This window comes from Anas acuta, chromosome 2, assembly GCF_963932015.1.
Source record: "Anas acuta chromosome 2, bAnaAcu1.1, whole genome shotgun sequence".
NCBI classification, from domain to species: Eukaryota; Metazoa; Chordata; class Aves; order Anseriformes; family Anatidae; genus Anas; species Anas acuta.
Genome location: NC_088980.1, coordinates 124,638,322 through 124,654,488, shown reverse-complemented (window position 1 = coordinate 124,654,488; position 16,167 = coordinate 124,638,322). Strand labels below are relative to the sequence as shown.

At 37.4% G+C, this 16,167-nt stretch overlaps 1 protein-coding gene across 12 annotated transcripts in view; it reads left to right on the top strand.

Moving 5' to 3' along the window:
- The window catches only part of EYA1 (EYA transcriptional coactivator and phosphatase 1), a 162,570-nt gene that overhangs the window by 11,630 nt on the left and 134,773 nt on the right, over positions 1–16,167 (top strand). For 11 of the 12 annotated variants that reach the window (XM_068672079.1, XM_068672074.1, XM_068672078.1 and 8 more), the window contains exon 2: positions 1,142–1,245. In XM_068672079.1, the coding sequence (XP_068528180.1) occupies positions 1,213–1,245 (33 nt within the window). In that variant the 5' untranslated portion in view covers positions 1,142–1,212. Of the gene's footprint in view, positions 1–1,141; positions 1,246–16,167 lie in introns of those variants that run through there. The other variant, XM_068672086.1, reaches the window with a different exon arrangement.

The window sequence follows — 16,167 nt, the reverse complement described above, 5'->3', positions numbered from 1 at the left end:
CTGTTAACACTTTCTTAATGTTTAAATTTTATAAAAGTAGCTGAATTTGTGCAATGAATAGTGTCTGGTATAAATTTATAGTGCACAGAACAACTCGTCCTGAAGGGATTTTTCTTTCTTGCAAAAAATTCCATTCAGGTAGAAAGATGTAGAATAACATTATGGATCCTGATCCTGAAACATACATGTATCTTTAATATGTAAGGACAAACTGAATATCTGCAGGCTATCAGATCGTCCATTGTCATAGATGAATAAAATGCTATAATCAAATCTCCGAGTACACAAGATTAAAAAAAAAAAAAAAAAAAAAAAAAGCTTTATGTTTTGATTATCCTTTAGCAGACTGTAATTACCCCTATTAAAAAAGTGACATTTTGTCTAAAGAATATTTTTGTTAGATTTGATTGATTTATTTGAATGATTAGTTCTAAATTTTAGGAAGGTCACCTTGTATTATTCTAAAGAAAATTGTCTCTGTAAGGAAACTGTATTCTGAGCTGATGTCTGTTGAGGGGGATAAGCATTTATTAATTTGCCTTAGTACTTCACTGTTATTTTTAACATCAAAGAACATGGTTTCCAAAGGTGAGAGAACACAAAGCATCCGGTATTTATAATGTACGGGGTTAGGACTATAACCTAATGTAAACTTGAAGAGATTTAGTATAATAATATCCTTTGCTTGAGGGTAACATTTTGAAAACTTCATGGATTTTTTCTTTTATCCTGGCCCAATCTACAATCATATTTCTTTGATATTATTTCCTCTTAGCATTATAGTACAATTGACATTGATAGATAATATGGAGAAGCTGAACTTCACAGAAAGAGGAAAAAATAAGCCTTCGTGTATCATTGGCACAGAAATAATGGCCATGGAGGAGTTTCTGGCTCACTTTTATTTGTCTGCTGACAGCAAGCGCAACAGAGCTCTTGCTGACTGCTTTTGGCTCCTGTAGATCTGTAATAAACAGCTCAAGCGTATATATTTATTCTATAGATTAATCCAATTCGTTGAAGAAATCTGCTCCTAACTTATGAATATGTGTTAGCTAATGGAAATTTTCAGATGGAAAGATCAGCTTTTAATTTCATGCCAATTAATTAATACAGCTGTGTGGTACTGTCTTTTCCCCAGGTGTGGAAGGTGACTGTTTGAACCTCACTGTAACTAATAGTCCATATGTAATTTGGAAGAAGAAATCTTCAATGGAAGATCCCCAGGGAATAAATGGGAAGTCTGTAAGTAAACAGCATGTCAGTCCTAAGAAAAAAGTGATTGCTTTTAAAGTAGTAATTATTTTTGTTGCAACCAAGTCACTGGAAGGCTTTAGAAAGCTGCATGCACTTTTAATGATTGGAAGCAGTGGATGATGAAATTATTTCAGTGGTGGAGGCCTATGTGAAAGCTACATTGCTTAAGAAAATATGTATAGATTTAAAAATATTTTTCTTCAATAGTTCACGTTACAAGGTGATGATTGTTGCTTTCTCTAAGAAATATTCAGGTTGCTGCATTTATATAATTGTTAACATTTCGATCTGTTAGGGTTTTCATTCCATTATCTGAAGTTATTTCATTTTGCTGATGTGAACTCTTAGCTGCAGTCTTGTGTACCATGGCATTTTTTTTTTATCATTAAAAAATATATATATCTTTAGCATCTTTATTTTTTCATGTCAATGCCTGTTTAGAAAGTCGCAATGGTAATAATTTTTGAAAACTATCAGACATGGTTAATACCATTTTAAAATAATACTTCATGCACAGTCAAATGATTAGTGTATGTTATGGATTTGTTAGTTTAGTTTGTGATATCATTCTTGGCACTCGGTGAACATTATAATGCCATATAGATGGTTTTATGCTGGATTGTTTTAACAGAAACAGTACACATTAAAACTGCCCTATTTTTATGAGTTGTAAAATAACTCCAACAACTACTATTTGGTAAATTTGATTAGACTTATTTCTTGCATTTTTTCTGGCTTATTTTCTGCATTTGACAGTATTTTCTGTCATCTCTCACTGTTTCCCTTGTATAACCAGTTTCCCCAATGCTTGTGTTAGTTTTTCACATAGCAACAGAGTAGAAAGAAATCAGCCACCTAATAACAAGCCTGCTGTGTTGTGTTTTTGTTGCACTTCTCGTCTAGTGTCATTTTTACTGTCTGAAGCAATATGGTTTTGATTATTTTCCAATGTTCATTTATTCCACAGTCTGTCTCTATGTGTACATTTGGGTATTTATCCATCGCTGCTACAGCAATGTGTGAAAGGGACCAATTCAGCCCTAGAGAAAGGAGTGGCCATGGTTACTGAGTAGTGCTAAACAGGGATGGCCCTTGCTGCAGTTGCAGGCATGGAGCTTTCAGCACCACCCAAGCCCAGTCCTTGTTGTATCCCAGATCAGGGTTTTCTCTGTGCATGAGAAGCCTTTTCCTGAAGCCAACGGGGTTTACTGCGGCTCCCACTGCAGTTCTGTCCCTCTGGATGGCCAGCAGAGCCTGTGCTCCTGGTGCTGCAGTGGGCTTGGGTCTAGTAATCGTCTGCTGGAGCCATATGTAATGACAAATGTAACTGTCACTCTGTCACTTAACATAACGGGAGTATTAAGGGAAATATTTGTTCATGGTTTGGCACTACCAGCACTCCTGTTGGGGTTATTCATTCCATTCCTTCTTTTCACCACTTAGTCCAGAGAGCCTGTAAAACACTTCATCTGCTCAGAGTTTCCCCTCACATTACCCAAGTGGGTGGTAGTCATGAATGCTATCAGGATTATCAAAATCTAAAACAGTAACTGCTGAATAGACTTGCTGCATCAAAAAGCACTTAGGCTTTAGTAACTGCAAGAACCAGACAGCCCAAAGGTATATGACCCAGGGCAGGATTACCAGTGTGGTATTTTGCCTATGGGCCACTGTGACTTTTCTGACTGCCAAGTCATTAGATAGGCTTAAAATTGGGGTAGTACACTAGTGGATCAAATCCTGCAATCAGGTCTCTCTTTAATTCATTCCTAATTGGACAGGCTGCTACTTTTGCAACAGTCAGTAGGTAAATGTGGAGATTTCTTAAAATTGGTAGTCAGAAGTTAGAATAGTTTCTGTGAAAATGAAGACAATGGTGTGAACATTGTTTTTGTTTGTTCTGCTCTTTGTGTGTGTATACACAAAAGACAGAAAAAGACTGGGAGAGATAAACACTCTGCAATTACAATACACAAACCAAAAGCTGTTTGTGGCTTTAGATCCCTAACACATATAGCCACTCCTAAAGCTTCTTGGTAGTCTACATGAAAAGAAGAAATCTTTTCTGCAAGTGCCATTTGAAAGATACTTTGATTATGGAACTTGCAAATGCAAACTTCCAATGCAAATTTTGCTGTGGAAGCAATTTCAGGTACACATATGTAAGGGAGGAGCTTTATTCAACAACTGAGAACTGAAAGTATGTAATGTTTTAGGAAACCAGAGCTAGATGGACAATGGGGGAAGTAGCAGAAGATGGAAAAAGAAAAGGAAAAGGAAAGAAGTTTATCTGACAATACTGTGAAAGAATAGATGAGTAGATACTATGACAGTTTCTTTGACCAAGATCTCTCTGTTAGGTACAAGACAGGATGGTGTTTCACCTGGGAATGCAGACTGTTAGTACTAATGAGCACAAGAGGATACCGCACACAGTAAGTCCAGTAGGCTAGATTCTGCTCCCTGTTATATTCATACAGCTGAGAGGGTATTTTAGTATCTAAGCAACACTCTCATCACCTGAAGAAGTGGTCCTAATGGTACTGTAATGCATTTGGTTCATGTTCTGTAGGAAGTGCCTGGCTAGTGCATCATAATGTGCTTGTAAACTTGAGTGCTGCATCTGCTGCCTTTCTCTTACTAGGTGCCTGAGAAGGAAGCCCAATGCAGATTTGACGTTGCCTAGACAGAGGATATCAGTGTATTATCCTGCCTGAAAAGGTCACTGATGTTCAGTTGCTTTCTTTCCAAGAAAGAAAAGGCTTTGAAACAAAACCTTTAGTTACTCTCATGGAAGGAAAGAGTGTTCTCTTCATGTTTTTGCCCTTGGTCCATGCTGTTACTGTGTAAGGCAAAAGGTAACAGCAAAACAAGTTCGGAAACATTTCTGTCGATATACATAGTTTATACCCAAATGACTGATTAGTAATAAAAGAGATACACAAGGAGTATAGTCTTAAGTCTACATCCTGTTGACTGGAATTGGATATGAAAGTAGAAGCTCTACAGCTCATGCTTTAACTGTACCTGTTCTTCCTGAGAGCTCCTCTGGAGAAACACTGCTACTGGAACATGCAAGCGAGATCAGGTTTATTGTTCAGCTAGATGGTCTTGTTGCCTGTGTCTGATATATGAAGGATAGGTTCTCTTAGGGCTTTGTCAATGGAGGGAAGGTTGTTTGCTGATGATATATGCATCTATTAAGGATGTTCCATTCATGTTTTATCAAGCAAGAACTCTTGAATTTTTATTCAAGAACTCTTGAATCTTTAAAGTTTTCTATGGGTTATTTTTTTTATTTGCATCTCTGTATTAATAAACTGATCATTAATTTCAACACATTTTGTCAGTGAAGCAGAGATCTCAGTGACAACTAATGTCTTGAAAATTACTACAGTGGGGCTGCTTCAATGACTGGGCTGTTTGATCTCAAAAAATGTCAAAGTGATTTGCTGTTCACTTTGCTGATCTTTCTGTGGATCCACCTCTCCAGCTGATTGAATCTGTAGCAAACATTAACAAAATAATATAATTTAGCTTGGTACTGAAATCTGCAAGTATTATACATAGTCAACATGGTTAAACCTTGAAGTTCCATGCATAGGGTTGAATCCCATGACAGATTTGCTGTACTAGTGCTTCAGACTCTGAGTTTGCAAACATTGCTCTTCACGGTGGCTCATCTCTGATCCTGCCGGTTACTTGCATTAAGTCCCATTGCTCATACATACCTAAGAAGAAAAAAAATCACACATCCTGTTTAAAAGTTTTTGTGATGAAAGTTTGAGTTTTGATGTTAGACAAATTCTGAATGTAAGGAAACTGAGAATGGGTCATTGCATACTAAATTGATTTCAAAAAATTGATTTAAAATTATTGTGGCTTACAATTGTGGTAGACTAAATCTCTATCAGTTCCAAATTTGACATTGCCATTAATACTTTGCTCTAGAAACCCTAGAAGCCTCAGACACGTGACAAACACTGACAATCCTAAGATTCTGTTTTGATATGCTTGAGATAGACATATACCTGTATTAGAGGTACCTTGTTAACAGCCTTTTAAAAACTTGCAAAAGGGCATTGTGGAAGTAAGGAGGCATTTTAAGTCATTTGATTTGTCTAGTGTTTTTTTTGGTTGTTTGTTTGTTTGTTTTTAATGCTTATTTTTCACTCAGTTGTAAGATTCAACACAAGGAAGTTTTCACAAGTAAATATTAGCATGTTTTCAGAAATTACTAGACTCTGTGGGGATATTTTAGAGGGTACTTCTTCCCTGTCAGTGTGTCTTTGGTAGCAATGTTAGGTTATTATATGTGACATACAATACCTTTCATTCCTACCTATCCTGTCCAGGCTCAGAGTTGAAAATACTCATTGCAAAATTGTACTTTAAGAAGTATTTTCAGTGTTGAGTATTTCTGATGATCAACTTTGCCCATCTGGAAAACAAAGCGAAGACTCTGAGGCCCTCAGCAGTCAGGTTAGATCCCAACAGTGTGCACCCAATGAGCCAAGAAAGGAGATGCTCGTAGTCTGCTTCAGCAGTTAGTCTTCTCCAATTCCCCCTGCAGCCCCCAAACCTCAGCTTTCAGTCGTCACTCTGGGCAGCCTGACTGCATACTTCCAACTTCTGGCTTCTCCTAGACACTGCTCTCCTGGTTGCCCCAGGCTGCGCAGCGGTGCCATGTATCGCGGAACGGCACTTGCATGGCAAATTCACTTCATTGCTCTGCTAATGGAAAGATGCAGAGCAAGTAGCTGGTTTCAGCAAGAAAAAGGAGAAGAGAAAAACAAAACAAAACCAACATCCAGCACCTGGCTGCAGCAAAATAATGAATTTTGCAGCAAACTTGCGAGATTCTGTGGAATCTTGGAACAACGCCAGACTCCACAACCACAGAAATGCTGAGTCTATGGGGCCCAGAAAGAGATGGCTGGGGCAGTTCACATCTCTCTGTCTTTGTTTCAAGCTCTTTGCAGTCTTTCAGAGGCATCAGATTACACTCCCTTCACATTTTCAAGGTTATCTTTGCTACTAAGAGGGCTAGAAAGTTCATTTTGTTTGGAGGTGAGCTGAGGTTGGGAAGGGAGGCTCTCTAGGCCTCCGCTAGGGAGCAGTTGCAGAGGCCACTGTCGCAGTGGTGGGTGACAGCCAGACACGGCCCAGCTTTGAACAACACCTTTGACAGCACACATACTCCTGTTACCTGTTTGGCACCTTGGGGGACAATGTCTACTAGGAAAACAAGTGCAAATACAAGTATTAACTTCAGTTGAAAACTTATAGCATCGTCTCCAGCAAAGATTATGTACGTGTATGTTCATCCTACCTGAGTTTGTCCCCAAGTATGACACAGCACTGTGTCCTCTTCTGCCTTTCCTTGCTATTCTGAAGAAATATAACATGCTTCCTTTTTGGAAAGATCTTCAAGGCAGTAACCAACAAGCACCATACAATTGCAATCTGTAACTGAGACTATAAAAATGTAACTGCCTTCACCCTTCCCATTCCCCTTCGCCTTGCTATCTGAAATTGGTCGGATATTGGAGACATAAGCCACAAAACCAACTTCTAACACTCAGTAAGTGTCAAAAATAACGAACAGCCAGAACTAGCTGATGTATACAAGTTTTAGAAATTGAAACGAGCAGCTGTTAGGCAGCCTGTGGTAGCTGTTCAATCAGGAACAATCAGTAGAATTTTTTTCTTCAGAAATATTTTAGTGAAAATGCTCATGAAAACTGTAATTCTTTGTGGACAGTTTGTAGACAGAGAAGTATACCTTATTCATTGCAAACTATTCTGGGGTTTGGGATAACACCACAGAGGAATTCTTGTTACTTAAGACATGCTTTCCCTTATCTATGGCACAAGTCCTGCAGTGCTGTAAGCAGCAATGCTTGTATCACTGAAAAGTGTAGTTCTACTTACAGTTCATAGTGTCATGCATACTCATAAGTCATTGTGGGAGCAGAGCAGAAACATGGCATTCATCATACCTCTTATTCTTGTGTTTTTCTGCTAATAATAATTCTTAATAATAAATAATTCTAGTTAATTCTTAGTGCACGCACATCAGTGCTGACTTTACGGTCACAGCTTTAGGAGTGAGATAGAGGCCTTGCAGGGGTTTGGTTGGGGTCAGTAAACACATAACGTTGCTGGTTTTAGATGTACCTACTCAGAGAGATGCATCTTTGTCTTTTTTATGGTGCAAGGCATTTTTAGATTGCTTTATTAAAAATTGATATATATATATGTATGGTATGTAATGGTACATATAATTAAAAGTATAGAGCTCATCTGATTCTTTCCAGCTGCTATATATGCACTATATATATGTGTGAAGTCTCCCCTTGAAAATCTTGATGAAGCTGTAGCTTAGCTCTTACCAGTAAAAAGCAAACTGCCAGTGAAGTTTATTTTCTTTTTTACTAAGTTTTCTGGACCATTGTTCCGCTCGAGGAGCCATGTTTGTTAGTTTTGGCTCTCTGACTTTTCTTCCTTAAGGATAAACTCTCCTTAGGCAGTTGTACAACTATGCATTAAAAGACTGCATAACAGTTTATTCACAGCCTAAGTTCCAGCAGAATTCAACGGTGTGACTTCCTGGCTTGAGCGGGGGTGCATCTGTAATGTAAATACCTACTTGATTTTGTGGAAAACCAGGACGTTTTTTGTTTGTTCTTGTAAAAGATTCCTGCTGGAAGCTTAACTTTAAAGTTGGCATTCAGCCTTCTGTGCTGTGACTCGGATACTGATCTGATTTTGTGCTTTCATGGACATTTTTATATTTTAAAATTTTTAATTCAACATTAGCTTTGCTTACAAGCTACAGAGCAGAATAAAATCGCATTACAAACATTGTAGTATTAGATTTTATCACCATTTATTTCTTCTCGTCTGCCCAGGGATTTCTACATGTTCAGTAGAACTAATTTGCAGTCAGACACTGAGGTCTTCTAGAAGGCCAGCAGGCTCCACAAACTAATTTATCCAAATAACCAATCCCTCATAGGCCAACCATAGAAGGACACCAAAATGGCCTAAGCAGGCAAAGCCCCCTTTTGAAGTCTGGAATGTTTTGACTGACTTGAAACAGGCGGCAGGAATGAAGGGATAATTTTCAGTGACCCATGGGACTTTTTTGCCATTTTCAAATATTAGGTAAAACAAAGAGAAATTGCTTGTTCTAATTTAGAAAGACTTAGCAACCCGGAAGGTAACCAGACTCAGAATGGAGTACTGAGGTATACAGCTGAAGTTTACTCAGTGCATCAGGGGCTTGTGTCTAGCTGTATAGTATTTACACATGAAAGCACATGCACACACACATGGCTTTATTTATTCATACACATATGTAAACTCATTTTTGAATTTCATTTTTATAACAAAAATTTGTAAGGAGTATGTCTGTAGTAGTGAGAGAACTGCCTATGCCTATGTACTGTTTTTCTTGAAAGGATCATTTTTAATTAGAAGGACATGTTGCTTCTTATAAGGTTGGGATCTTCACTCAGCTGCAAATACTTCTGTGCCATACCTGTTTTCTCATACACCCTCTCCTAGTGCCATTCAAATAAGCACAGAATTTATGTTCAATTTTAAGTAAGATTCCTAGTCTGAAGTAGTCTCACAGACAGAAAGGAGAAGCATTTTTATGTGTATGTAAGAACATAATTCTTTACGGACAGTTCTAGGGTGAGAAAGGTAATATGAATATTCAAAAACAAACTTAAAACATTACAGATCAAGTACTTCATGTCTATCTATTTAAATGTACATGTTGAAGAAGGTGTGGGGCAATTTCAGCAACTTCACAGATTTCAGCTGCTTCTTTAGAGGTATGCTCCTAGAAATTTTTTATTAAATTTGCCATGGAGATTTAAGTGATAGGTCCAATTCTGTATTTAGCAACACTAGTGGCTCAGACCGACTACAGCTTTGAGCTTTGTCCCCATGACATTGATTCATAGATGAGATGGGGCTTCCTGGTGAAAAGAGTGTTGTCTATACAGAGGAATCACTAAGCCATTAGTCAGGTTTCTCCACCCATGCTTAATAGAAATATTAAAACAGTATTTTGACAAGAATACTGGTCACCAGTTCACTCTTGTCCTTCAGATATCTTTTGTGGCTCTTGGGAGCCTTACAGAATATAACATTCATGGGTAAGGCAGATGCTGAACACCATTCCCTATGTACTCATACTGATACTTAGGGGTCTGCAAAACATCGCTGTGGGGCACTTGTGTATGTCCTGATAACTTTACAGGTAGCAATTTTAATCTGGCAGTTTACAGTTGGGACTCTATGTTGCTTGATTGAAATATAGGTGGTATCTCTCCTACATGCACAACAATCTCCTAGTTTTAGTTTGTGAGTTATTTGACAAGGCATATTCATATATAAGTCCCCCCTGGTTCCAGATTTCTCTAAAATGTTTGTGCTTAGTGTTGTGCCAGGGTAACAGACAAATGTGGTAGAATAACAGAGAAATCCTGTTTAAATGCAGCTTTCCATCTTATATATATTGTCCTCAGATTAGTGGATTTCAGAAACATGATGTTTAAATTAATGTTATTTGGTGTGAGTGTATATATGTGTGTCTGTGTGCATGGAATGTATTAGATTAAATTAGGTTATGTTCCAGCTTTTACTTGAGGAATATAATTTTGTTAGTAGTTAATAACGTTAATGCCAAGATTTTCTTGTATTATGTTTACATATGTGGCTAAAGTAAAATCAAATTATATTTGCTGGGGGTAAGATTATTCAGTCAAGAACCTGTTTACAACAGGAGAAATTAAAAATACAGGGGTTGTAGGAAAGAGATGCTTCTCTATTTCTTTCTACTTTGCTTTAACTGTGTTGTCTAGACTGTCCTGGAAGTTTTAGGCTCACCGGTCTTGTGGTCTGTGCACATAGCACAACAGCAGAGTCTGGCAGGGAGCAGGGAGGCTTCTCAGGGATTTCTCGTTAATCATGTAGAATTTGTCACCATGACATTTTGGTATTCAAAGCCTTATATTTTGCCACCAGCATTCATTCACACAGGGTGAACTTTCCATTATACTAACAATGCACCTATACAACCATGAAGCACAGCAGATGGGAAAAGATTTCTTTCCAGGTTCTGTGATGATCAGCTCATAGCCTGAAGCATGGGATTTGATTATTCTGATTATAATTTACAGAGCTATAAATGTTGTTAATAGTCATGAGTCAATGAATGAAATTGCTTGAAGATAAAAATTGCTTATTTTTTCTCAATCTGTTTTAAAAGGAGTGAGTAGGAAAGTAAGTCATTTCAGACATGCTTTCATGCTACTTTCATGCTGCAGAATTATTTTTAAATATAATCTGTTCTCTTTGGGCAAAATGAATGGGGATGAAAAAAGAGAGAACTTTCAGATAAGCACTACCTGCATACTTGTAGATTCAGGCATTTGCTTTTGCTGAAAGTGGGTTTAGTACTTTAGATATTTTTAGGAAAGTAAGCATGATCTATATTTTATTTTATTTTTATTCTTAATATTGGACATATTTTTCATGTTTGACCACCCTTTTAGACCTGTAAATAATTTAAAAGATCTAAAAGTATCTCTGTATTCAGAATCAACTAGTTAAATGCTTATATGCCTTGCTTTCACCTTCTGTTATTTGTACATGGAAAAAGAATCTAAATTTAAGGCCTGTCTCACTTCTATTTTTCTGCTCTAGTCTGAAGCATAATTTTTATTTGAACAAAGAATATTTAGTGGCAGGCTGATAGGTGCATCAGATTTGTGTGATTTGCAACAACATTTTGGAAAGGGAGAAAGCGTAAGATTTATGTTTTATTTTTCTCTGTTTTTAGCAAGACATTGTAAAAGCTAAGTGGCACATCAGGCCAGTTTATTTAGTGCACACACTGCATAAATCCTCTATGCAGTCCCTGGAATGGCTGTGTACTGCCATTATGCTTTCTATAAACAGAAGACAAGCACACTGCCAAATCTTTGCAGCACTGGACACCAGCTCATTCTGTTCTTAGCTTGTCTTGTTTATTGTTGCTCATAAACTATCTTCTATCTGCCAGTATTGCATCCGCTTTTGATCATGAGGAATAATGAGAGTCTTGCAGTTTTGATAGCTGGGCTCTCCATCTTCTCAATCTCTTCTCTATCTACAATTATGTATAAACTGATTGCATCTAATTAATTTGACAGTATTTTAGTCTAACTAAAGACAGTTAAGTAGCTACTCAGAAGCAAACTCTTCTGGGGCTGGACAAGAAAAGAGAAGCCCTGTAGCTCAAAGAACACTCAGTTTTGGACCTGCAGAGAAGACCAAGAGGTATGTAAGTGCATCTATGTTGAATTAGACAAGATAAATCAGCTTGCTGTTCTGTATCTAACAGGGACCAGCAGCAGAAATTCAATGAGTAGGAGAAATAAAAGAAATCCTGCTTTTGATATCACATGCTGGGAATAGGCATTTAGGGGAGTTGGTAGATGGGAGTTACATCCAAACCATTGCATCTAATGCAGTCCTTCATGAAATTGTTTTTATCTGAACATGCTTATACTTCAAGATTCTGTAGCAATGAGTTCCACAAGTTAGTTACACATTTTCTAAGAAAGCATTTTTTGTTTAAAGCTTGCTGCCTAATAACTGCAGAAAAGATATGGGAGTGTTAAGCACCTATGAGATGAGAAATATTGAATTTTCAACTTCTGCTCACTTCCTACAAAACCAGTCCTTATTCTATAGACTTCTGTTGTATCAGCAATGTTGAGCTGTCTCTCCCAAGCTGAAGAGCCTAGGACTTTCCTGAGGCTGGTGATGAGCTTTGTAAGAGAGATGCTAGATGTGAGCATTCTGACCTTACGTTTTCTGTTTTACTCTGTTTCCTTGCTTCCATAAATATATGTATTATAACCTTGCTGTTTGCCATTTTTTTCCAGGGCATTTATGGATATGTTTAATAGAGCAGGTCATTTTGGAATTCCACTGGTAACTTTGTGAAAACTACACGCTTATTCTATCACATCTTTTAAATAGTAATTCAAGACAGACCTTTTATTTTACCTTTTGACAAATTGTTTAAGAGCTTTTGGCTTGTGGGAGCTTTCCAGAAATCTAAATATACTACATTAACCAAATCATCCTTATCCAAATAATCATTAACTCCTTACAGAAATGTTAGTAATCTTGAAGCTATGACTTCCCTTTACAAAGCAATGCTTTCTCTTCCCCATTACATCATGCTCCCATGTGCCAACCAATTCTCTTGTTTATTATACCAGCTGATTTGATCATGCTTCCATTGTTTTAGACCTCTTGGGTGAACTCTTGCGTCTGGGTGTTTTGTGCCTCTTCATTTTATCAATCTGCATCAAAGCTTCCTCTGCTAATACCTTGGTTTAGAGCTGTTAAGATCTTCTCTTTTTACATAGTGAGTACCATGCAAATAATTCATTTAGCTTTCCTGCAGTGACTGTATCTTGACTGAAAATTTCTTTATTACTACATGCAAATGTTGGTTTTTAACACATTTTTGATGATTTTTTTTTTTTTACATTTACCTGTGCCCATAGCGCGTGGTTATTCAGTGATGGTTTTGTTGTTTTTTACTTTGACCTGTTTGTCCTGGCTTTGCATTTAAATCTACAAAGTTTAAGTCCTTTTCCTGTTTCAGATATTTAGCTGAAACGTATAGCACTCAACCTGTATAACCCTCAGAATCTTCTCCAGGGAAGCCTAGGTCTCTGTGCAGGTCACCCAACCCTGTGCAGGTGTTTAGGTTGTGTAAAATAGCACTAGAAGCCTTGTTCGGGCATCAGAATTGTTTCCAGTGTATTTTTATTTTATTAGTCTTTTAGCCCACAATTCAGTCTTCTTGTAGTCTTGTAATCTTTAGAGCATATAGAGAGAATGTACTGTTGTAATGTTGATCATTCACCTCTTACAAATGTTGTTCACCATTTTGTATATATAAATCCTTGGGTTAGCAATATCTATGGATCACATGCATTTTGTATAAAAATGCAAAACCAGAAAACGGGTGGATTAATTGCATCTTGACTTCCAGGATATACAGTTGTGACTTACGGGACACCTTCCTGAAATTATATATCTAAAGTGTTCCTACCATGTCAATTGCCAGTACTTCGAGTATGTCTCATAGCATAGCCAAATGCATGCTTGCACTTTTGGTGCCTCTTCTTATTTCTTAGGAGATGAAGAAATATTCCGGGCAATGAAATATAATACTTGGTTATTAACTTTTGCTGGTTTATACGCTATGGGAGTCCTGGTATTCAAAGCTCTGCTATTGGAACTATTGGTCTGATTCTTTGTTTGTTGTTTAATTATGTGTTTCAGAAAGTCATCTCCCATACAGTCTAGCCAAACTTTTAACTAGAAATCTACAAGTATCTTTAGATGGTCTAATACACTCTTTGAAATATTTTAGTGATTTGCTTCCTATAGGTGGGCAGCCATAGTTTTGCCCATGTCTAAGGTAGAAGGGGGTGGCAGTTTCTTGCACTCTGCCAAGGTGTTCTCAGGGCTGGCAAGCTCTTCTAAACTAAAAACAGAAAATTGGGTCATGCAGGCAATGACACTTTTCTTTCTCTCAAAGCTAAAACAACAAGAAAAACAACAAGATATTTTGTATTTTGACATCCGTGAAGCATTTTTAAAATCCCAGAGTGAATAGTTTTAATAGTTTTTGAATTTCATCCTCCTGCCTTTTTTTTTTTTTTTTTTTTTAATTCAGGGAGAATTAAATCACAAAACTCTAGTATGTAGACAGCATTTTTGAGACCATTTCCTTACAGCATAAATAACCATTGAAGTGAAGCTGCAAAGCAAGCAAAGTATACTTTTTGTTATTATTTGAGGCAACTGGCTCTCTTTATGAATCTCCTGTTTATGTGTGAGATTTTCCAAGTTTTTTTTGTTGTTGTTTCTCAGAAGTGTTCTGCATGAGACAAGAGTGCCCTTTGACGATGTGTAAAGCTTTTGTATTATGTGCCAATGACTTAGAACAGAACTTACTATCCCCCAGCAACTTCTACAGTGGGAGGTTTTATAATCTTTGCAGATGTGATGGTACAGCAGTCGTGTCAGATCTGTGCAAATCCTTTTGTTGTTGTTAGAAAGCATTGTTTGAACATGTAAGCTGAATCACCAAACATTTAACCTGAATCACCATTAAGCTGTCACCAAAAGAGATCCCTTCTGCAGCTGACAACTGAGGTGACTGAGGTTTTCACATGATACAAAACATATTTGATACATGAACCGAACAATAGAGCTCATTATAGTGGATAATATGAGTGTTGTTATAGCTGTGATGAACTAAAGAGGTAATAGAGTCAAGATTTGCAGGAAAAAGTCATGTAATTTTCTAAAATGATGGAATAAGAGGGAGGAAAAATAAAATTGATTTTAGGTGCAAAACCATTCAGAATCTTTTTCGCTGAATGTATTCAGCTTAAAAAACAGCTTTGAAATGGAAGCCTTCTGAATTTGTGTTGAAATGGCATTAGCAGTTTTAACTAAAAGCCAGGATCCTAGGGTGCTGGCATCAGTAGCAAGTTGTGAAGATGTCATTCCCCTGGCTTTTCACTCTGTTCCCTGGCAATGGTGCCGTGGGATGCATGGTCATGACTGATGGCTTGGGTCAGAGCAAGGAGATGAACTTCATGCTTGCTGTAGGCAGGCAGAAGTAGGGTTTAAAATCTGTTTTGCATTCTTTGGGTTATAGAATAGCTAGGGTGGTAAGAAACACCATCTCTAGCCACCTGTCCCTCCTTTCTTCTGTAATACCATCTTTTTGTCAAAGATATGATGAAAGAGTAAAAATTACCAATGTGAGCCCATCTATTCAAGAAGCAGCTACTGAGAGCTGAATTACTAATCTTTTGAAAAAATATTGTTACTGTTTTTATGAAAAATAAATATAATCAATATTAAGAAGTAAATCAGTGACTATTTTTGCTTTTCTTTTCACTGAACCGATACAGTAATTGAAGATTGGCTCTAATACAGGGCTTTGTTCCAGTTGTTGAGCATTACTAGTCAGTGACATCTATTGACCCTCAGGCCTCAAGTAGTTCAGCCACCTTGGCTTCAGTGCACTGTGTGTCTTTGGAGATGGTGTGTGCTGCAATGTCACTGGTTAAATCTTAGAGCTTGGGGCAGTCTTTCTGGGGCAGAAAATAGAATCTGCATCACCACCCCTATCCTCTGTGGCCAAATACCAAGCAAGTCTCTTGGAGTTCAAGATGTGGAGTTCTACTCTTAACTTAGCAACTGCTTTTCCTTCCTTGCCTTTATTCCTCGTCTTTCCTATCTCTTACCTTCTTTTCAAGAAGAAACTGTCCTAAGTAACCAACATGATTTCTTTAGCAAATTGTTGTAAGTCCTTGAGTGGCAAAGCTGCTAAAAAACAACCATTTCATTGCCTGTTACCAGCACAGTTTGGTCAGTCTGAGAACAGCTAGTAAGGTTATGAGCTCAACACCCCTCTTTCAACAAACTAGAATTAAAAGTGTGCAGGAGACACAGGAGTTATGTTTTTATCTTAACTGTGCTTCCCTCCCCTTCTGTATTTGCTTTGTTTAAACTTCAAGAATGGAAGATTGGACACCAGCTATGCAGCACCTCTGAATCCTTTTTTTATTTCTACCCCTTCCTTGGTCATCTTCTGGGGAAGAGTTAATCCAATAAAATCTGGATGACAATGACACCACATAAATTTTTTACCCCACTCAGGACATTCCCCCTTAAGTAGTAGAATGTACATGTACATGTAAGTAGAAAGAGAATAAGAAGTATCACAAGGAAAGCAGTATGTAATACCTCAATATTTTGAAAACACGAACTCTTCTTCCTTTTTTATTTTTATTTTTT